Raw genomic sequence first — 22,051 nt, 5'->3', positions numbered from 1 at the left:
TTCTCAGGAGATACAGACTGTCAGGCCTTCACTTTGCAATATTATGTGAATCTTCTCTGACTTCATTTCACAGTTATTTGGTGGTGTTCTGTGACTTGGGGTGTTTTTTTGGCTTTTGTGAGAATACAGTCTGGATATCTTGCATTATTTTCTGCAGCTGAGAAAACAGTTGCAGCTTTATCTGTTCTCTAGCAGCCTGGGAATCCTTGATTGACTATCAGTCATCTGTCCTAATTCAAGCACCTTTTCAGGTGATACTTCTGGCAAGATTTCCTGCATTTTCCAGTCTTTAATATTCCTAAATAGTAAATCCTTTTTCATATTTACAGTTGAGTACTGGGACTGTGTCATTCCTACTAGGACTGTGTCAATATATTGTCATAGAATGCAAGAACTTGGACCCTACAGCACTTTATCATTGGATGGGACTGCTGAGATCCTTGGTACACAAGTACTATCCTTCTGATTTAGTCTGTCTGGGTCTGCTTTGGTGATCTGTATGTCCTTATTCTGACACATTTTCAAATGTAGTTCCACTGGATTTTTTATTTTCCTGTATCTTAACCCTGTAGACAACTGCACTACACTTCAAAACTTTCTAAGTGCTAGAAAAGCTTTTTTTTTTTTAAGAAGTTAAAAACTTTTAAAAAGTTAAAAAGTTGAAAATTTTTTCAAAACAAGTTTGGAAAAAGTTATTAAGATAATTCCAGTTGCTGACAGCATCATCTGTTTAATTTTTTCATTTTCATTCCACCTTTCAGCCCACTGTTTGTGGTGATTCATATTTCTGCACTTTCTATGCCAAAAACAGAACATGGTATGCTACAGTCTTTGGGACACACAGCACATGTAAATGGCATATCTTTCAGAAATTTACTTTGAATTAAAATATAATAGGAGCAAATGATAAAGCTGATCAGCAATTTTTCCATGATTTCTAATGCAAAAAAATTTCCTGATCTCAGCTTGGGAGTTTACATGAGAGTCAGGAAAAGAAGGAACCAATAAATTTTTCCAATGTTGTCTTCAGCAAATGTAGGCTGTGGAATATAATGACAAAGATTTTTTGCATAGGGACATAAAAATGATGAAAGAATAGAGGAGTTTTTTACAAACTCTATTAAACTGAAACTGCCATTAACACTTTTATTAACTGTTTGTAAGCAAAGATGTTATAGTAGCTTATATTCACACACATAAACACACTCGCACATATGTGTGCCCCCCCCCCATGCAATTTGTCAAAATGTTGAACTAAACCTGAAGGTAATATTCTCACCTTGCTGACATACTGTTGAAAATCTCTGTGACTCAAGTGTCTTGAGCTGATCCCATTCCAAACAGTCCTGAATGGAACATTAACATCATTTTCTGCCTTACCCTTTTAACACTTACTTTCAATAAGATTAAACTGGTTAGAACATCCCTCCTTTATGCAAGTTAATGACCCAAGAATAAGGGTGGAAATAAACTTATATGTAAGTGACAAGCAGAAAATGCACTTGGAAATGTCAATATACACTTTGTGTGGAAAATGGAGGTGGCTTGTCCCTCTTTTCTGAAACTGTCAGAGAAGTAAAGAACTATAAACAATCATCTTGTTTCAATGACATTTCTAGACAGTTGATTTCATCACTGACTGGAACTACCAGTTAGCAAAACACTGCAGCACTGATAATTGTATAAAACTGCCTAAGTGTGTAGAAAAAGACCAGAACAGCACTTTACAAATAGCAGGCATTTGCAGGGGTCTATGGAAGCACTTGAACAACTGTTGGGTAAAATGCAAAATTTCTTCACGATGTCTGTCCTCTGCTTTTCTAACCAGAAGTGGAATAATTGTTATGCTTCTTTTCTTCATTTTCTCTTTCACATTCTGCTGCCAAATGGCCCTTACCCTCATCCAAGGACTCCCCAGTGGCTCTAAACACTTTGAACAGAGTGGTGAAAGGGTTAAGTTGCACCATTAGGTGTCAGAGGAAGGACTGATAAGAGTTCAACAAGCCTCCCCCTGCATGGGCTCCAGGGCACAGCTCACAGCTGAGTCCTGTGACTTGGAACAGCAGTGACAGGAACTGCTAAACACAAAGAGCTGCAGCAATGACCTGGCATGCACCAGTCTTGGAGGAGCCTGAATACAAAGAGATTCTCACTTTCTTACAGACTCTTCCAAGAACAGAACAAAAAGGAAAGTCAGACATGTGGGTTGTATTTCAAGGTGTTTGGCAGCCCCACATGTAAAGAGTGGGTAGCGCTCTTTAGGCAGGGTGGTGACAGCAGTACAGCAGGAGAATAAGAAAATCAAGGAAGGACAGGTTTGGGTGCAGGACATGTGCTCCCCCTGACAGAAATGTGGAGCAGGCTACAGCAGATCACCACAGCAGTTTTGCTGAGCCACTTCCCGAAGCAGGGCTGGTGCTGGATGTTACAGGCTGGGATACTCGAGCAGAACTCAAAGCTGTACAATCCCTCTGCTGTCCGTAATTCTTTAGCTTAGCTGTGGTTTCTCTGATGTTCTCTATGTAGGAAATGAAGAATGATTTTACCCTCTTGTCTAGCAGCAGCATGATGCAGTTGTCCCTCATGTGCAAAGACTTGTAGCACACTGTGTGCTAAGTGCTGGCTGTCAGATTCCCTATGGCTTTAATGCTCTCCACACCCTTGTTAAAGGCAGTTGCACAATCCCTGTATTTCTAGGTACTTTTTCAGCAATGCAGAAACCTCACTAATTAATTCTTTAGATCTTTCTGCTATAAAGCTGGCACTTAGTTTGCTCACTTCTAGCTTCTCATTTGTCTGACTTTATTCTGCTGGTTTCTTACATTTGGCAGCAGCCAGAACAAATGAACATTTTAGAGACAGAAGCTTTCACTACTGGAAAAGCATCCTCTCTGTATCTCCTTACTGTCATGTTCCTTACCTTGGATCCATTAACATCTGTGGCCAGAAATCAGACAGATGAGTTTATCTGCCAGATCTTCTGCCCTCTGTGTTCTTTCATGTGCAGAGCAAGGACAGAATTTATTTTTAACTTGGCTACCTTTCCTCCTCCCAAACTCCTCCCTACCTTACGGTCAGCAGCATCTGCTGTTAGAAGCCATCCACATTATCCATCTGGGGTTGTTGCCCAAAGTTCCCTCTGGCTCTGTGCATCAAGGCTATGTAAGTCTCACTTTTGTTACTTTTTCTCATGGTGTTTGAAAAGAAAGTAAAAAGACCTTCCTTATTTCCCAGCTGCTCATGGCTCTGTGTCATGGCGTTACTCTTTGCAGCAATAACATGAACTCCTTTACTTCATGCTCATCCCAGTCTTGTGCATGTGCAATACCTAAGAGATGCCTTTTGAAATTTTCCCTTCCTTTGAAGACATTTAAACATAACAAAATCTTTCCTTTGATTCTTTCCTCTGAGCAAGTAAGTGATATCAGTGGTATCAGATCAGTGTCTGTCTTCTGATGTTTCCTGATTCTGAAATGTAGAGAATTTATGTTTAAGGGAATTTATTCAAGATATTCTGCTCTTTTTTTCTGACATTGTTTGCAATTAGTTTTTTGGATGTATTTTTCTGAACTTACAGTAAACCCAATTTCAAGGGTCAACTTCTATTTAAAAAGCCTCCTACTGTTGTTTATATTTTAACCACTGTGCTAACCAATGTACCCTGACTCTGAAATAAGATCTGATAAACTTCCACCTATGGGTGATCCTCACAGTGATCAAATAAATGAGAACAAACACCACAAGATTAGCACTAGAGAGAGATTTAGATACTGTGTGCATCAGTGAGGGGAAAGAGGAAAGAAGGAAAGGCACAAAAGGATAAATCAACAGTTTACAAGGATCCTGTCAAACATAATGCCATGACAAGTCACATCCTTGTCACAAGACAACAGTGAGGAGTGCCAGTGGGGCAGATGAAAGACACTTCTGTTTTGTCATTTTCTTGTGAAAAACTTACAGAATGACTGTTTTTGTACCAGGAACAGTTGCTCACAATATTCTCAAGTCCCGTTTTCCAACATCAGATCCATTTAGATAGAGATTAATAAGATTTCTTCAAATCTGCATTGCCATCTTTGAATGGAATGGCAATATGAGTGTTCTTTGCTTTCTTCAGAGCATTCACACCAATGTAGGTGCATTTTAATCAGATTTGAGACAATGATATTGAGAGAAGAATCAGAGCCAAGCCCTAAACTAGCAACAACTATAAGGAAGGAGGATAGATTTTCAAGGAGTACATATAGACCTTGATTGAACATGAGGAAAGCTTGCAAGAGTCTGCTGAACTGATGCATGGAAATTTAGCAAACTATCCTAGATGTGTGTTAACAAACCTTTGGCTAACACAATTTGCTTCTTTGGTTTTGAAAACCAGTAGGAAAAGCTGATCTGATTAAAATCTCTAACACGTAGTGTTTATTGATGAGTTTTACAAAATCAGTAAAGACTCACAGCCTTTCAAACCTCTCCATGCAGCAGAAACAGCTGCACTCACCCACTTATGCAGTTTTTTTTGTTAGACATTTGCCAGCAGATGTGCTCCATAACACAGTGACCCAATGACTACCTCAGTGGAAATGGGAGATACAGGAAACTGGGGAAGGTGCCAAAGATGCTGGAGAGGGCAGGGCTGAGCAGAAAACCAATTTTGCATTGGAGTAAGGAAAAGACTCACTATGTGATAATATCTGATGGGAAGGAGGCACAGGGATGAGCAGATGCTGTTTGTAGCCAGGGAGTCAGGGGGTATAGAGCAGGAGAGATGATAACCAGGTTCTAGACCTAGAATTGAAAATGAGGTTAAGATTTTTAAAAGTGTGGAGCTAAACCAGGCTTGAATAGCTCTCAAAAGCCTGCTTGCTGGTAAAGCCTACGTGGTGTTCTGCTCCTTTGTTTTACCATTCTTTCCCAGTGAGTAACTGGTCCTAAAACCTGATAAGCCTGATCCCACATGTAATTGCATTATATCCCACCCATTCTCCCTGCCACCCTTCAAATGCTTCCGTGAGCTGAGTCCAGCTCCCATCAGCTCCTCTCCTTGGCCCGTCTGCTTTGTTTCCCTGCACTATCATCAGTGGTATCCCAAGCCTCTGCAGATATCCCATGCTTTGCTCTTGTTCACACGTTGCATTAAACAGGTTCAAGCACAGAAAACAGCCAAATAGGATGGGATTATACTACCTGACAGGAAAAAAACAGCACAGGGCCACAAGCAGGATCAGCTTTAAATTTTTCACATTATCAGTAAAATAGAAGCTAATGTGGTTCTCATGCTCATGCCTCTCTCACATATTTTCTCCTGCACTCCTAGCTTTATCCCAAACCCTCAGTACAGTGTAACTTCTACTTAAAGCAGGCAGGATGATGTAGAAGTAGACAGCCTCATTAGTTTTTAGAAGCAGCTCATGATTCTGCAAACTTTTGGCCTCCAATTGCAGAAGACTGAATTGCATGATCCAGCAGTGCAGATTCAGGTCTGTTCTCCCCATCCAATACTCATCCTGCTCCTGCCTCTGGTGAGTCACTAGCACATGTGATTCAGTAGGCTGTTTGGAAGCAACACCAGAGAGTTAACATGCAAGAGAAGCCATGAAATGGTGCTGCAGTGCAACTTTTCCAAGGTAAAGCCTGCTTGGGAAATACAGAGAGAGCTGATGTTGAAATCAGGATAACACACAGATGAGCAAAGTCTGACACCCTCGCTGGATGAGTTTGTGCATGCAGTGTGAGGTTACATGTCTGGTAAGGAAGAACACTAAATTGCTATCTATGCTTCTTAAACCTAAAGTTTAAGGTTTGGAGTATCCCATTAAATCTAAAGTTTAAATGAAATTAAAATTAAGTCTTACTCCCAAATAGAAGAAAAAAAAAAAGAAAATTCTAATTCAAGGAGACATCAGAAAAGGAATTCTTTAATAAAGAAGTAAAATGAAATTATTTCACAGAGTTAATATCTGAATCTTATAATCATGCTTACCATGAGATTAAATAGAAGTTGCTCCTTATAAATCAATACAGGCATGTGTGGCTGAATTTACTATTGGCACTCTAATGTCAAGAGAAATTCAGATCCCGCCTGGACACATGATTTCCCATGCTTACCAGCAACATTTTTCCTGCCTATTCTCTAGTAGAGAAAGACCTAACCATTTGAGAACCAAACATATCCTGCAAAACAAGAAAGTGCCTTTGCATTTAATAGCATCCAGTAGGAATGATTGAATCTGATTTGGTAATCCATCCAATTCAAGGTTGTTTGAACAGCCACACCACGGCAAGGGGGGAGCAGCATGGGAGAATGATTAACTTAATCCTCCTGCCTTGTTTGTTTGATGCTGCCTCACTCCAGTGCAAGTCAATAAAACTTTGAGCACCGACACACACAACTTCCAGCACCCTCCAAGCTGGCCCAAAATGGGGATTAGCAAAGCTGCCTTTCTCCTTCTGCTCTTTCTCAGCTCAGGTAAGAGTCCTTTGCCTTCTGCTTGCCAGGGTGAGGCTGGGGCCAGACACTTGCAAGCTCCATGTGATGCAGGTAGGTCCCCAGATCCCTGCATCACAACTCCCCTGGACGATGATGGATTTGGCGCTTGCTGGGCAGCAAGAGCTGCTGCTGACCAGAGTGAGAGCTGTCATTGCTCCAGGCTGTGTTCATTAGAGACACCAAAAGAGGAGCAGCCTCGGTGTCTGCATGGGCAGCTTATGGCTCCCAGCAAACGTTTCCCATGGCCAGAGACAGGGGCACCCTTGGGGAGCAGCCTGCAAAGGCTTGTCCAAAGGCATGGCTCCCTCTGGTTTCAGCAGCCTTTGGTCTTAGGTTTGGGGATTTCTTTTTCTGTTATTTCCAGACATTGTGATCCTTATTCTGATTGCTCTAAAGTTTGTAAATGCTTGTGCAAAACAGAATCATACAGGAAAGTTTGTTCCACACACTGCAGTTTCAGTCTTTTTCATAACCACGTTCTTAACAGTGAATTTTTCATTCCATGTGATAGGGAGACCAAATCTGATCACTGTTAGTTTCTGCAATATTTTTGGTACAGAAAGATATTTTTGTGGAATATGATAAAGAATGTTGGCCCACACAAGAACTGAATTGAGCTCTTTAGATATAATTTTATGGGTTTCATACATATGAATATTCTCTGTCCTGAAAACCTTAAACTCCAATGAAGTGTGAGATTCAGACCACACAGCTTCTTGAAGGCATCTGTATAACTACACAAAATGTTGTGATTGTAGTAAAAAATACAATTGTGAGTGTGCTAATGCTTATCTAAAGATACAATAAAATAGACAAACATTTTACGTGTGCAGTGTTAAAACGTAAGAAAAAGTAACAGTTAGGAAAATATATGGGTAGATTTTAGCTGGAAATATTAGAGACATGCCCCAGCATAGAAAAAATCTGTTATTTAATGCTAAGAATTTTTATCTTTGCTTAAATTCGAGTTTCTAAGCCTTGTTTTTGCAAAAGAACATCCTCTGTAAAATCAAATACCTTCCTCAAATAAGTAGGAATTTTATATGAGGGAGATAAATATACAATTTGGGCTTTTATCTGAAATATTATACTTTTGTTTGGTAATCCTTTATCAAATGGTAGTAAACATTTGCATTTCTGAGACTGTAAAACATCATAGATATAGGGAAAATGGTAGCACGAAAATGTACTGCTTTTTAATTGATTGCATATTTTCCTTTTTATTTTCCCTACATGTAATGCCCTGCCATGTAAATATAACAGAAAAGGGGAAAAATATTTTTACGACCCAAATCAATTAGGCTCCTGTCAATATTTCTAAAACCAAATGTTGTATTAATAATGACAATGTTGTTGCAAAATGTCAAAGCAGAACAGAATTAAGTGTGCATGGAAGCTGTACCATAATAGGAGTTCCTTACTTGTTTTTCTTGTGGAGAGCATTGCAGCATCCCTATGATATTGTCTTAACCTAGTTTAATGTTTTGTCTCAAAACTCATTTATTCTCAATGTTTTTGGTTTGAAATAACTAGTGGAAATGTCATTGGACTCTTTTTCACTTATTCTTTTGTTTTCCAGCAGCTATCCTTCTCTTCCATGCATACTGCTAAAGTAACTGCCAACCCTTCGGGATGAGCTCTTCCCAGGGGTTTTTAAATCCAGAAAAACCCCTGCAGTAACTTCTGTGCTTTTGCAGTTGTATGAGAGGAAGCGTAATTTGGCTTCTATCCCTATGTTACCAGCTTCAACTTGTAGATGCAAAATGATCTTTAAGAAAATACCCAGTTGCAGGCTGAGCTATCTGTCCGGTGAAGGAATTTAATAGCAGGGCACTTATGAGCCTGCTTCACACTAAAGAGTGTTACTCAGGAAAGAGAGGAGCTGTTGCCTTTCTCAGCTGGAAGGACACCACTAAACAACCCAGTGGAGCCCCCTCTCACAGGCCCTGGGTCGGAGTGGGACAAGGAGGCTTTTTGTCCCTCCTGCTGGCATTGGGCCATGGCTGAGACAGACAGGGGCAGAGAAGGTGAAGTTCCTCTCTGCAGCATGGCTGTTATTCCTGAGATTCCAGCCATGGTCTGGTTCCTCCCCTGTCTGCCTTTTATTCAGCAATTGCATAAGGCCAGGCACAAAAGCACAGAGCAGGACTGAGATGTCCTGCAGTGACCAGGCGCCGGGGTGTCTGTCTGGGGTTGAAACCCTTCAGAACAGGTAACTCCCAGGGCCAGATGTTCGTCACAAGAGTCATATGTTCCACTGATAAAGAAACTGTAAAAATCATAGGACTCATGCAACTCCATGACCCTGCAGCTGGAAGTCATGAAAATCCCTGTGCTGTGCACTAATTCTGAGATTGCAGAGCTCTAACAGGAAAATATGAAATGCCAAAGTCCTTTACAAGAAGGACTGTTCTTGAACACTTTTTGAGTTTACCATTAAACACAGCTGTACTTTTTAGTATTCTATATATTTGACATGCAGCTGTAGCCCAGAGGTTGTCAGGTGAGTTTATTTACCAGTTCAGTGTCTTGTCTTCATTCCTTGCAATGGAGGGCAAAAACTGCTACCTTGATTATTGAGCAAGTTCAGTACAAGATTATTATGAAAATGACAAACTGAATGTCTGACAAGCCCAGTGACCTGAGGGTGGTTTGTTTCTTTTAAGAGTAGGAGCCTTTGTAAGGAGGTGGCTGATAAATCTGAAGTCTCTCCATGTGGATAGATGGACAGCAAGGGACAAATGTTGTTCCACATCTCTCTTGAGCCCCATTTCTCCGCTTTGTCCAAAGTATGCATGGCCAATATTTTCTTTCTGAAACACCTCCCCTTTGTTTTTTGCTCCTTGGGTCATCTTCTGTGCTGCCATTACTTTATGCCATAAGTTTGTTATCACTGTTCAAACCGTTTCTCTGTCCTGCCTTACACTGGGTTTTCAGTGGTGCTACCTTTTGCCATACCAGGAAGGCATTTTAGATTTACCCATATTTTGTCACCATTAACCCAGCTATTCCAGTAATTAAATGGTGATGTCACATGACTAGGTGACAAAGAACTTAATGGGAGTTTGAAATCAATCAAAATCATCATTTCCATTTTCACTCCTTTCTCTCTTTTTTCGTTTAGTGCAAGGAAGTGTTCTAGACCGCTATGTGAGAACAGAGGGAGCTTGGTTGCTCAACCCAATGAAACAAGTTTATAGAGCAAATAGTGATGAAGAATGTGCAGAGAAATGTGAAACTGAAGAAAAGTTTGCTTGCAGGTAATTTCCACTGGTTCCCACATATATCTTTCATTGCAAGTGATGGAACAATATGCCTATTTTATTTGCAGTCTGAACTTTCAAGGGTTTTCTTATGACCATGGGGGGGTTTGAGGCTTGCTGGAAAAACAAAAAAATGTGCACAAACAGAATGCCTGGGACACATGGATGAAGACAGAAAAAATAGAGAAACTAAGAAAGTTATGCTGAATTTTTATTGAAAAACATTACTTATGTAATATATCTTGATGCTTGACATGCTGCAAACCAACTTGGCATGGTTTTATCAAGACTCTTGCACTTCTTCTGCAACAAGGAGTCATAATTAATTTCTTGGAAATTTAGGACAGCAATAATGGCATTGATTTTTTTCATTGCTTTGCCTATCTTGCACAGAAATCCGTTATTCAGAATTTTACTAGAATTTGGACTTAGGTAGCGTCTATTTACTTTGAGAAGGTGATGGCCACCTAAACCTTAATGATTCTAAACTCTTTCAGCCAAGTCCTCTCGCTGCACTTGCATTAATCAGGCTCAAGGTGCTAGAAAGCAAGAAAGGTGTTGATGAACCTGTACTGTTAGCCTTTGCTCAGGCTTCTGCCCCACTGGAGCCCATTGCTCTGAGCCTAAGGCTGCTGGATCTCCTGTGCCAAAGCCCTGCAGCCCATTGAGCTCCAGCAGTGTAGCAGGAGACTGGGACAGTGAGGAGACATGTCCATTGCTGTGGTGGGAGGCAGTCTGCACATACGGGGTGTCGGGGGCTGTGTTTCTAGCCGGTCAAAGTGACCCCGACTAAAGTTCGAAAGTTTCTTTTCCCAGCCCGGTGCTTGAAGAAAAAGTCAGGGCTCTTCATTTTTTCGGTCTCAAGATTGTTTATTGCATCTTATCTATAAAGTTCTTTCTCCCTGTCCAGCCGAGATCCGTTCGGCAGGGCAGCCAGAGGCACTCCCCCCTCCTCCAGGGCGGTGTTATCTTTATATACTACAAACTACGTGTACAATATTTACAGTTATTTTCCAATACCTATCATCTATATTAGACAGTGAGTTTCTACTTTAGACCAATCTAAAAGTGCCAACATCACCAGACAAGATGGAGGTAGAGAAGAAGAAGAAAGGCTAGACACGCCCAAATCCCTCCATCTTGTCACCAGAAACCCCTATACCAAAAATCCTAAAACCTACATTTAGACTCTGTAATTATTTATTCTTACACTATTTACACTATTGTGGCTTTTATCTCTTTCTATAAAGGTGACAAGTTATTCCGTGGTTCATAATCGAACCCACTGGTGTTCTGGGCTGTGTGCCAGGGTCTCCGAGCCCCCTGGCAAGGGTCCCAGGAAACTCCGGACTCCCAGAGGGATGTCCTGAGTTCCGACAACGGGGGAGAGGGGTTGTCTCTTCCAGTGTAGCACTTCTGCAGCATGCCTTTCTGAACTCAGCAGAGTGATGGCCTGCAGTGCTGTTTCAAGCACTTGGTTCTGCTTAATGCTTTTATTCAAGACAGGGATACAATGGTCCTGAATTCTTAAGTGTGTTTTGTAACTTTGGGGTTTAACTCCAAAGAGAAAAGGAGACTTCTTGTAAAACGCTGTAACCCTGAAGAATGACAGGGGTCTGCTGACTTTATGAAATACCACCAATTCCCCTTGATCCAGCTTCACTCTGAAAACCACAAAGAGGGCAGAGCTGCAGCAGCACGTGGTTCAGGAGAGAAGGGAGGAAGGCAGAGAGAGCGTCGCTATATTCAGATTATACATATACAGTTGGCAGGGAATTCATGTTCCCTTTTGAGGCATATTCAGACACAGTATCATTCCTTAGCTTCTGCCCCGGGGTCTAAGCCCGCCATCACTTGGCACTGGAATGACATCAGGTTAATGCCTCCTGAATTAATTATGTGAGATCTATTACAATCAAGCAAGAACAGGTGCTGTCTGGCAGGAAGGATCTGGGGGAAGAAAGATAAATGTTAGTTAGAGCTTAAGACCAGGGCAGCACTGCAGCATCCTCACATTAATGCCTCAGACCAATCTGTTCAGATCAATACTTCAGACATATTATCCCACCTTAGAGGTGGATTGGGTTGTCCTCCTTAGTTACTTTCCTACTTACAAATTTAACATTACTGACAGCTTAATTGGCTTAATTGGACTAAGAGCTTTCCTGGTATGGATCTGCCCACTGAATGCCATGCTGCTATTGTTCTTCTTTTTTTTTTTTTTAGTCTAGAAAAGCCAGCTGTAGGAATTGTTTAGCCTGCCAGAAGGTTTCCCTAGATGCTATTCTAGAGGTTACAACATCTGCTTCAGTTTTTTTACAGCCTAGCACTTGCTGAAAAGACAAAAGGCTATGACTTATAAAGTGCTCACTGTCAGAAGAATTAGCACAAGATAATTTAAGGTCCTGCACTGTGTTTTACTTGCTCCTTGGTAACTGCTGCATACTGTGGAGTGTCTAACTCCTTGAATGACTGCTAATATTTTTAACATTAGGTCAAGGTCCCTTTTGTATATATCCCCTTCAATATGAACCTCTGGCAAGTTATAAATCCCTTGTTATAATTTCTTCTTGTAGCTCCCTTTCAACCTAGGTTTGATATGAACACTTAGAAGTTCAAAATCACCACGGAAAATGTGAGCTGCAATACTCAGTGATATGAAAACATTTCTCAGTCTTAAATATCACTGAACTGTAGTGTCATTGATAAAATGACAACTGAGTACTCAAAAATGTTCTCAGAAAAGTAAGGATATATTTAGCATTGTTTCTTACATTGCTCTCTCTTCTTAAATTTAACAGGGCCTTCTTATTTACCAGTAAAGACCAGAAGTGTTTAACATTGACAGAGAACACCAAAACAGCAATGATATTCAGAAGAGCAAATGCAGTTCTTTATGAAAAAAGAAGTATGTCTATATCTTTTTTTATGTTATTGGCCAGGGGGTTCAGATAAAAATAACCTCTTTTTATAGTATTTGTATATTGTTGTATGATGTTCATACTCTTCAGTTAATTTACCTGGTGACATTTTTATCCCATTCTTATTTTTATGATGTAATTAATTGACGTGGTGAATTTTTGTGTTCCCTCTTTTACATCTTTTATGAATCTTTTTGTCATAGATGAGGATTATTGGACAGAAATGGTCTCTGATTCTTTCTGAAAATAGGAAGTGTGTCTCTGAGGATTGGCAGCTATCCAATTCTTTATCCTGTTTCAAAAATTCTCAGCTTATGCCAGATGCAAGGAAACAATTGGGTTTTAAGAATATTTTTTAATGACATTATCAAGCATGGAGCTCATGCTGTATACAGGGAAGAAGGAATGTGGTTTATTTTTAATGTAGCATAAATTTCATTGTGCTGTTCACTGACTTGAATAATACAGTAATACTTGACTTTAGTAATACAAAATGAACCAGGTTCTCAGCTGCTGAAAATCATGGAGGGGTTTGGATGGGCCAGTCTAAGCAAAAGGCAAGAATCTCAATAACTTGACAGTAAATACCCATGAGCTCCAGAGAAATGCATCTTTACTTCTCTGTTGACCTTGGTGGCTAATCCCCTCCCTGTGGGCTGGACAATGCTGTGTCTCTAGCAGCTGCAAGGAGATTTTAGATAGTGGCCCAAACAGCTTTAGCTGGATTGCAGCCGGACATCCAAATGAGATTTTGGTCAGGCACTGTGGATAACTGCCTGATAAGGAAGACAAGGAGGTAATTTTTCACAGAAAGGTGTGTAAGTACTGGGCCACATTGCCCAGAGAGGCTGTGGAGCCTGCACCCTTGCAGATATTGGACACAGGACACAGCTCTGAGCAGTCTCACTCACCTTAGAACCTGAATGTGCTATTTCTGGGGCTATGGACCAAAGACAGCTGAGGGTCCTTTTCAACCTAATATCTTGTGAAGCCTTTGGCCAGCTGCATTTTTTCTGCAGGTAATTTCATATTTAGAACATTAGTTCTTTCATTATAGACAAAAGCAGGTGGGAATTTCCATACATCTACTGCAGAAATCCTGACAAGAATGAAAAGGGACCCTGGTGTTACACAAGTGGTCCTCATACCAGATTTGACAACTGTAACATCCTTGAGTGTGAAGGTCAGATACATATACTGACTTCTTTCCATTTTTTGCAAGATGTGTTCAAGAATGTAAAGTTATTCAGACACTTTTATTTTTAATTCAGCATTTGTTTCAAACTTGAATTTAGTTCAACATGAAATTTTCCAAACATTTTAAACATCAACAAAGATGATATCAAAAGACCCTGAAAACATCAACACAGAGTATTTTTTCCTAAGATAAAAAAAGGCATATGGTGTATTCATATATCATAAAATTAGAATTGAACAAAATGCTACTGCAGAACTCAATAAAATGTGACACTAGCAAAGAACAGATTTTAAATCGTATCTTAATAGATTCAATTTAGCTCTTTTAAAAGCAGTTCCCTGTAATGTTGATTTAGGGTTTTTAATCATGGAATACTTAACAGGGGAAACTAAGATTTACTGTGCCAAAAAATGACCGCAATACAGCCTTGTGCTCTGATCAGGTTCTTTTCTTCACATACCATATGAGGCAATGTTTCGGGACCAGCTCATCAGGGGCTTTCTGTCTCTCTTGTCCTTACTCTGCCTTGTTCCTACAGTAGAGTGCATGCACTGCAGTGGAGAAAACTACCATGGAGTAGTTGCAACAACAACGTCTGGGCTTGAGTGCCAGCGCTGGGACTCCCAGAAACCTCACTCCCATGGATACCGTCCCGAAAAGTAAGTCAGGTTCTGTGATGGTCTCTTTATCACCAGTGGTGGGCTGAAGACCACCCTGCACCAGACAGGAGAATTGTTACAGCTATTGGAAGTGTATCTTAAAACCTAAAGATCTTATTTTTCTGGTTCAGTTTTCCAGACAAGGATCTGAGAAATAATTATTGCCGTAATCCTGATGGAGAACCTCGGCCCTGGTGTTTCACTACCAGTCTCACGACACGCTGGGAATATTGTGACATTCCTCGTTGCAGTGAGTCTGGCTTCTAGGCTTCTTCCAGTCAGAGTGCTGTGAGGATCTAGAACAAACAAAAGAGGCCCCAAAGATAAAGTATAACAGACACCTGAATTTTATTGGAAAGAAAAAAATTAATCACTTTAAAATGAACTTCTGATAGCTTTATTGAGGCTAGGCATTTTGTCAAAGGCATTTCTAATGGTTTTGTCTGGAGCACATCTCCCTTCCTTGATGTCTTTTCCTATGACCAGGCATTTCTGCTGTTTCTTCTGTTGCTCATGTTTTGATTCCAAGAAGTCTCACTCTTCCTGAAAATACTTTGGCTTTTGCTTTGCTCTTCCAAATGAATTCTCCACATTTCAGTTTTCTTTTCCCCTAAAGGCCTGTCCTTGCCATTACACTTTCTCTTGGGACTTCTCACTAGACCTCATCCTTGCTGTCTCTCACCAGTCAGAATATGTCTATTTTACACGTGCACCTGTCTGTGTCACTGATGGGCCAGACACTGTCACCCCAGTTTTCTTCACGGTATTACCACGTGCTCACTTTCCAGCTGTGTTCTGATGAGGCTGCTAGAATTTTCATATCCTGACTTTTGGGGCCTGTCTTGTATCCTGGCTGATGGAAAGGGGCAGATGCAAATGCCCTTCTGGCAGCCTGACTGCTTGTGAAGAACTCAAATGGGAGAAAGAAAAGTTAAGAAAGATATCTTTAGATCTCTTATTGGCCTTTTGGACTTTTCAAATATTTTGATATTTAGAACTTACCTGCAAAGAAATCTAAAAAGCCCACTTGATTATAAAGATCACAGTGGTTTGTTGGTTTAGTTTTTTACTATATCTAGAAGGCACAGATTAATTTCAGTTCCTTTTTCTGTAACAGCAACACCCCCACCACCTCCTGCACCAGGACGCCAGTGTCTCTCAGGGAGAGGAGAAGACTACCGAGGCACAATATCTGTTACTGAATCAGGAAATACCTGCCAGCACTGGAGCTCTCAGTCTCCCCACGGACATGCTCGCACTCCTGAAAACTATCCCTGCCAGTAAGTGAAACCCCTCTGTTACTCTGTGTCCAAGAGAAACACCAAGTCTCAAAATTACTTCAGTCTCAAAATTTTCTTCATCTGTATTGCAAAGTCCTTCAGTTACACCAGCATTCATCACCTGCTGGATCTCATATTTTCAATTCTTTCAGACATTTCTTTTTAGTGACTTCTTTCTTCTTGAATACAGGTGTCTCCTGACTTTCAAGCTCTTCTTGGCTGACTCTTTCCCTCCTCATTTCATCCTTTTACTGTATGCTTGCTCAGATGAAACCATGTGGAGTAAGAAGGGTACAGCTATGATATTTGCTTGGGGCTAGATTCTTTCACCCTAGATTCTCTCTGCTCTGCTACTCTTGACTTCAGAGTATTACAGTCTCTTAATTCATCCTTCAGTCCTGCAGGTATCTGGTTTAGCACATCTAAAACACCAGTGAATTGCAATTATTCATGTAACTAATGGCATCAGTAAATACCTTTAACTAGGCAGCAAGAGATTCTCCATTTGTTCATAACTTTTAGTAGACTTCCAAGAGAGACTTTTATCAGCTAAGTTTTCTGTTCTAGGGGCCTAGATGAAAACTACTGCAGAAACCCTGATGGTGAGAAGAGGCCATGGTGTTACACCACCAACACAACTGCCCGGTGGGAATATTGCAACATCCCCTCCTGTGACAGTGCCAAGCCAGAGGCCCCTGGTAAGAGCAGGAGACAAGTGGAAGTGAAGGGTCATCATGGTTTATTTTGAAAAATCTCGTGTGACTCTGCTCAGTTGCATTGCTGCTGTCACTGTTGGCATTGCCATTGTGTCTAGCTGAGCTCCTGGGTCTGATGTGGAGCCCAGGTTGGTGTGTTCAGTCTGGCAGCCAAGTGCAGAAGGTTTTAAGTCAGCTGCTGCCTCAGATCAGGAAATTTTGCAGTAAAAGAAGTCTTTTCATTTTGCCCAGTGGTGGTTACTTCCACCAATGTATTTTTAAATGCTCCATGGAAAAGTTAGTTAGCTTTACATGCCAGTTCCTCAAAAACCAAATCTGTAGCAAAAACCTTAGATAAATTAGGAGCATTGAACCAAGACTCCTTAGAAAACAATGAGAAGAAAACTCTCCTTACACAAGGTAGTCTTGTTCCACACACAGGTGTATGGCAAAGACACAGGCAGCCCCCATCCTGAAAAAATTTTGATTCGTATGCTAATTATTTGGCTTGTTATCTGAAATAAATCCCCATGTGAGACAGTAAAATCAAGTACAATTGCTTTTAATCTAGCATATCATGAAATTTTTGCAAGCATCTTTTGAAATCTTCCTTTTGAACTACTTTCTGTGAAGGATTCTGTTACAGAGAGCATGCTGTGGTGGTCAATGAAATACTCTGGCTTCTTGTTTTCTGTTGTCTTGCTGTGCTCATGTAGCAATGTCAGGTTTTAAGATACCAGATCTTCTGCCCTCTGTGTTCTTTCATGTGCAGAGCAAGGACAGAATTTATTTTTAACTTGGCTACCTTTCCTCCTCCCAAACTCCTCCCTACCTTACGGTCAGCAGCATCTGCTGTTAGAAGCCATCCACATTATCCATCTGGGGTTGTTGCCCAAAGTTCCCTCTGGCTCTGTGCATCAGGGCTATGTAAGTCTCACTTTTGTTACTTTTTCTCTTGGTGTTTGAAAAGAAAGTAAAAAGACCTTCCTTATTTCCCAGCTGCTCATGGCTCTGTGTCATGGCATTACTCTTTGGAGCAATAACATGAACTCCTTTACTTCATGCTCATCCCAGACTTGTGCATGTGCAATACCTTAGAGATGCCTTTTGATACAGTCCAGGAAAAAAATTTGGACTGCTTAGCTAAACTAACTAATGATCAGAAGCAAAAAGCAAGAGCAAAGCAAAAAGCCAGGCAAAAAGCAAAAGCAGCACTATGTACTGCCCCGTCCCTGTCCCGCCGGCCATGCAGGAGCGCCTGATAGGAAAACCAAAACAAAACATTCACTCTTCATAGCCCGTCTTGAAGGCACAGAACGTAATATCCAGCATAACCAGCACACACAAATGGGGATACAGTCTTCGTAATGTCACCCTAGGACACTCACCTTAGAACCTGAATGTGCTATTTCTGGGGCTATGGACCAAAGACGGCTGAGGGTCCTTTTCAACCTAATATTTTCTGAAGCCTTTGGCCAGCTGCATTTTTTCTGCAGGTAATTTAATGTTTAGAGCATTATTTCTTTCATTATACACAGAAGCAGGTGGGAATTCCCATACTTCCCAAATAAGTAATGCTAAGAAGTCTTCTGCAGTTCTTATTTAGAAGGAATAAACAGAGTGAATCAATTAATAAGTAACAAAGCTAAAAGGTTGTATGAGTTACATGTAAATAATTGTATTGGGTTTTCTTACTGTGATCAGGAGCTAGATTGCAATTTTGGTTTATTTTTGAGACATCCCTTGGATTTACTGAAGTTAGCACCCAGTAATGCAATACTCATTGGGGATTTGTTACTACATGTTTTGGGGCCACAGACATGTGTTTTAGCTTCTTGAAATAACAGAAACACACCACTAAAAGTGTGAAAAACTGTTGTTTGACAAAACCAAAATTTCCAAAAATTGCACCTCTGCCTGCAGAAACCAAAAGATGGACCTTGGTATCATAAACATCAAGTACACAATCTACTGTGCATGTGTCAGATGTTGTCTGTGTTGCTCATTTTTGTATCTGCAGTAATTTTTTCCGTCTAAGCAATTACTTGATGAGACCTACTTGCTATTTACCATTGTGTTCAACACAAAGGATGACAATTACTATAAAACTGACAGTTTCAGAAGTTATTCCTTTTAATAGTAGTATGTGCTATAAAAGAGAAAGTTAATAGTCTCTGACTTACAGTAAAAGGAACAAGAATTAAAGCTGCATTTGGGAATTGTTACCTACATATCTGTTTGGAAATAGTTAACCCAAAGGGACATGCGTTGAGTTTGGGGATCAAAGTTAGTAATTTGTCATCAGAAAGGAAAAGCCCTGAAGGTTATATAAACAGTCAAAAGTTTACACAAACAAAAAGAGTCAGCACTTGACTGATTCAATGTTCAGTGATCGAGGGGTTTAATGTTATTTTATTGCAAAATTGTTTGAGGGATCCAAACGGCTTCCAGCTAAAGTTTCTAGAGAAACTTGCCTCCATATATACATTCAAGCATTCCTAAGGGTGCATCTATAAATTTGGGTCTAAAATATCAGCCCTCAGAAAAGCTGAACCATATTTTGGAATCAAATATTAGTTCTTTTCACTGTGGGCAAGACAGGTCTGTGTAAAATGGCATTATTTCTCCAGATTTCTGTTAATCTTCTGCTTGTATGTCAGCTTTGTTACAACTTTGATGCTGAAAAAACTGTGGCAGAACTCAGTCTCTACTGAGTATTCAGTATGGACACTAGTTAAAGACACTGAGGCAAACCAGGTCACAACCTAAAAGACAGATTGCTTCCCCAAGGAAATAGTAAATGAGTTCCCTACTTAGTTTTCTGAGCCAGAGGACACGTAGCCTGGCAGTGACTGTCCCTAAACTGCAGCTGTCTTGTCTTCAGCTGAATTCAGGTGACCGTCTTTAAAGATCTGATTTTAATTACTGTGCATAACTATAATAACCTCATAGGAGGTAAGAAAAAGTGAATGTGTTTCTATATTGCTACAGTATCTAAGTTTTTACTTTGCCAAAAAAATGACCGCAATACAGCCTTGTGCTCTGATCAGGCTGTTGTGCTTCACGTGAGATCATGAAGCAATGTTTCTGGACCAGCTCATCAGGGGCTTTCTGTCTCTCTTGTCCTTACTCTGCCTTGTTCCTACAGTAGAGTGCATGCACTGCAGTGGAGAAAACTACCATGGAGTAGTTGCAACCACAACATCTGGGCTTGAGTGCCAGCGCTGGGACTCCCAGCAACCTCACTCCCATGGATACCGTCCCGAAAAGTAAGTCAGGTTCTGTGATGGTCTCTTTATCACCAGTGGTGGGCCGAAGACCACCCTGCACCAGACAGGAGAATTGTTACAGCTATTGGAAGTGTATCTTAAAACCTAAAGATCTTATTTTTCTGGTTCAGTTTTCCAGACAAGGATCTGAGAAATAATTATTGTCGTAATCCTGATGGACAACCTCGGCCCTGGTGTTTCACTACCAGTCCAACTACACGCTGGGAATATTGTGACATTCCTCGTTGCAGTGAGTCTGACTTCTAGGCTTCTTCCAGTCAGAGTGCTGTGAGGATCTAGAGCAGAAGAGGCCCCAAAGATAAAGTATAACAGACACCTGAATTTTATTGGAAAGAAAAAAATTAATCACTTTAAAATGAACTTCTGATAGCTTTAATGAGGCTAGACATTTCTGTCAAAGGCATTTCTAATGGTTTTGTCTGGAGCACATCTCCCTTCCTTGATGTCTTTTCCTATGACCAGGCATTTCTGCTGTTTCTTCTGTTGCTCATGTTTTGATTCCAAGAAGTCTCACTCTTCCTGAAAATACTTTGGCTTTTGCTTTGCTCTTCCAAATGAATTCTCCACATTTCAGTTTTCTTTTCCCCTAAAGGCCTGTCCTTGCCATTACACTTTCTCTTGGGACTTCTCACTAGACCTCATCCTTGCTGTCTCTCACCAGTCAGAGTATGTCTATTATACACATGCACCTGTCTGTGTCACTGATGGGCCAGACACTGTCACTCCAGTTTCCTTCACAGTATTACCACTTGCTCACTTTCCAGCTGTGTTCTGATGAGGCTGCTAGAATTTTCATATCCTGACTTTTGGGGCCTGTCTTGTATCCTGGCTGATGGAAAGGGGCAGATGCAAATGCCCTTCTGGCAGCCTGACTGCTTGTGAAGAACTCAAATGGGAGAAAGTTAAGAAAGATATCTTTAGATCTCTTATTGGCCTTTTGGACTTTTCAAATATTTTGATATTTAGAACTTACCTGCAAAGAAATCTAAAAAGCCCACTTGATTATAAAGATCACAGTGGTTTGTTGGTTTAGTTTTTTACTATATCTAGGAGGCACAGAATAATTTCAGTTCCTTTTTCTATAACAGCAACACCCCCACCACCTCCTGCACCAGGACGCCAGTGTCTCTCAGGGAGAGGAGAAGACTACCGAGGCACAATATCTGTTACTGAATCAGGAAATACCTGCCAGCACTGGAGCTCTCAGTCTCCCCACGGACATGCTCGAACTCCTGAAAACTATCCCTGCCAGTAAGTGAAACCCCTCTGTTACTCCGTGTCCAAGAGAAACACCAAGTCTCAAAATTACTTCCGTTTTCTTGATCTGTATTGCAAAGTCCTTCAGTTACACCAGCATTCATCACCTGCTGGATCTCATATTTTCATTTCTTTCATACATTTATTTTTAGTGACTTCTTTCTTCTTGAATACAGGTGTCTCCTGACTTTCAAGCTCTTCTTGGCTGACTCTTTCCCTCCTCATTTCATCCTTTTACTGTATGCTTGCTCAGATGAAACCATGTGGAGTAAGAAGGGTACAGCTATGATATTTGCTTGGGGCTAGATTCTTTCACCCTAGATTCTCTCTGCTCTGCTACTCTTGACTTCAGAGTATTACAGTCTCTTAATTCATCCTTCAGTCCTGCAGGTATCTGGTTTAGCACATCCAAAACACCAGTGAATTGCAATTATTCATGTAACTAATGGCATCAGTAAATACCTTTAACTAGGCAGCAAGAGATTCTCCATTTGTTCATAACTTTTAGTAGACTTCCAAGAGAGACTTTTATCAGCTAAGTTTTCTGTTCTAGGGGCCTAGATGAAAACTACTGCAGAAACCCTGATGGTGAGAAGAGGCCATGGTGTTACACCACCAACACAACTGCCCGGTGGGAATATTGCAACATCCCCTCCTGTGACAGTGCCAAGCCAGAGGCCCCTGGTAAGAGCAGGAGACAAGTGGAAGTGAAGGGTCATCATGGTTTATTTTGAAAAATCTCGTGTGACTCTGCTCAGTTGCATTGCTGCTGTCACTGTTGGCATTGCCATTGTGTCTAGCTGAGCTCCTGGGTCTGATGTGGAGCCCAGGCTGGTGTGTTCAGTCTGGCAGCCAAGCGCAGAAGGTTTTAAGTCAGCTGCTGCCTCAGATCAGGAAATTTTGCAGTAAAAGAAGTCTTTTCATTTTGCCCAGTGGTGGTTACTTCCACCAATGTATTTTTAAATGCTCCATGGAAAAGTTAGTTAGCTTTACATGCCAGT

The 22,051-nt window shown here is 40.8% G+C and overlaps 2 protein-coding genes across 21 annotated transcripts in view; one reads left to right on the top strand and one right to left on the bottom strand.

The window, feature by feature from the left end:
* AHI1 (Abelson helper integration site 1) overlaps positions 1–22,051 on the bottom strand; it is a 145,110-nt gene that overhangs the window by 89,564 nt on the left and 33,495 nt on the right. For 3 of the 10 annotated variants that reach the window (XM_059842026.1, XM_059842028.1, XM_059842027.1), the window contains exon 1: positions 2,921–4,207. The exons of 4 other annotated variants lie outside the window; for them this stretch is intronic. Coding sequence is in view for 2 of the 6 variants with exons in the window: in XM_059842023.1 (XP_059698006.1) it covers positions 1,280–1,346; positions 2,921–2,937 (84 nt within the window). In the remaining 4 variants the exon portion in view is untranslated. Of the gene's footprint in view, positions 1–1,279; positions 1,347–2,920; positions 4,210–22,051 lie in introns of those variants that run through there. 3 more of the 10 variants (XM_059842023.1, XM_059842024.1, XM_059842029.1) reach the window with 3 other exon arrangements.
* Positions 6,309–22,051, top strand: part of LOC132325113 (plasminogen-like) — a 74,020-nt gene continuing 58,277 nt past the window's right edge. For 3 of the 11 annotated variants that reach the window (XM_059842018.1, XM_059842017.1, XM_059842014.1), the window contains exons 1-11: positions 6,309–6,466; positions 9,612–9,747; positions 12,552–12,658; positions 14,408–14,528; positions 14,660–14,778; positions 15,646–15,808; positions 16,376–16,506; positions 19,652–19,772; positions 19,904–20,022; positions 20,882–21,044; positions 21,604–21,734. In XM_059842018.1, coding sequence (XP_059698001.1) covers positions 6,418–6,466; positions 9,612–9,747; positions 12,552–12,658; positions 14,408–14,528; positions 14,660–14,778; positions 15,646–15,808; positions 16,376–16,506; positions 19,652–19,772; positions 19,904–20,022; positions 20,882–21,044; positions 21,604–21,734 — 1,360 coding nt within the window. In that variant the 5' untranslated portion in view covers positions 6,309–6,417. Of the gene's footprint in view, positions 6,467–9,611; positions 9,748–12,551; positions 12,659–14,407; positions 14,529–14,659; positions 14,779–15,645; positions 15,809–16,375; positions 16,507–19,651; positions 19,773–19,903; positions 20,023–20,881; positions 21,045–21,603; positions 21,735–22,051 lie in introns of those variants that run through there. The other 8 variants (XM_059842015.1, XM_059842011.1, XM_059842013.1 and 5 more) reach the window with 7 other exon arrangements.

This window comes from Haemorhous mexicanus, chromosome 3, assembly GCF_027477595.1.
Source record: "Haemorhous mexicanus isolate bHaeMex1 chromosome 3, bHaeMex1.pri, whole genome shotgun sequence".
Lineage (NCBI taxonomy): Eukaryota > Metazoa > Chordata > Aves > Passeriformes > Fringillidae > Haemorhous > Haemorhous mexicanus.
This window is presented reverse-complemented; position numbering and strand designations above follow the sequence as displayed.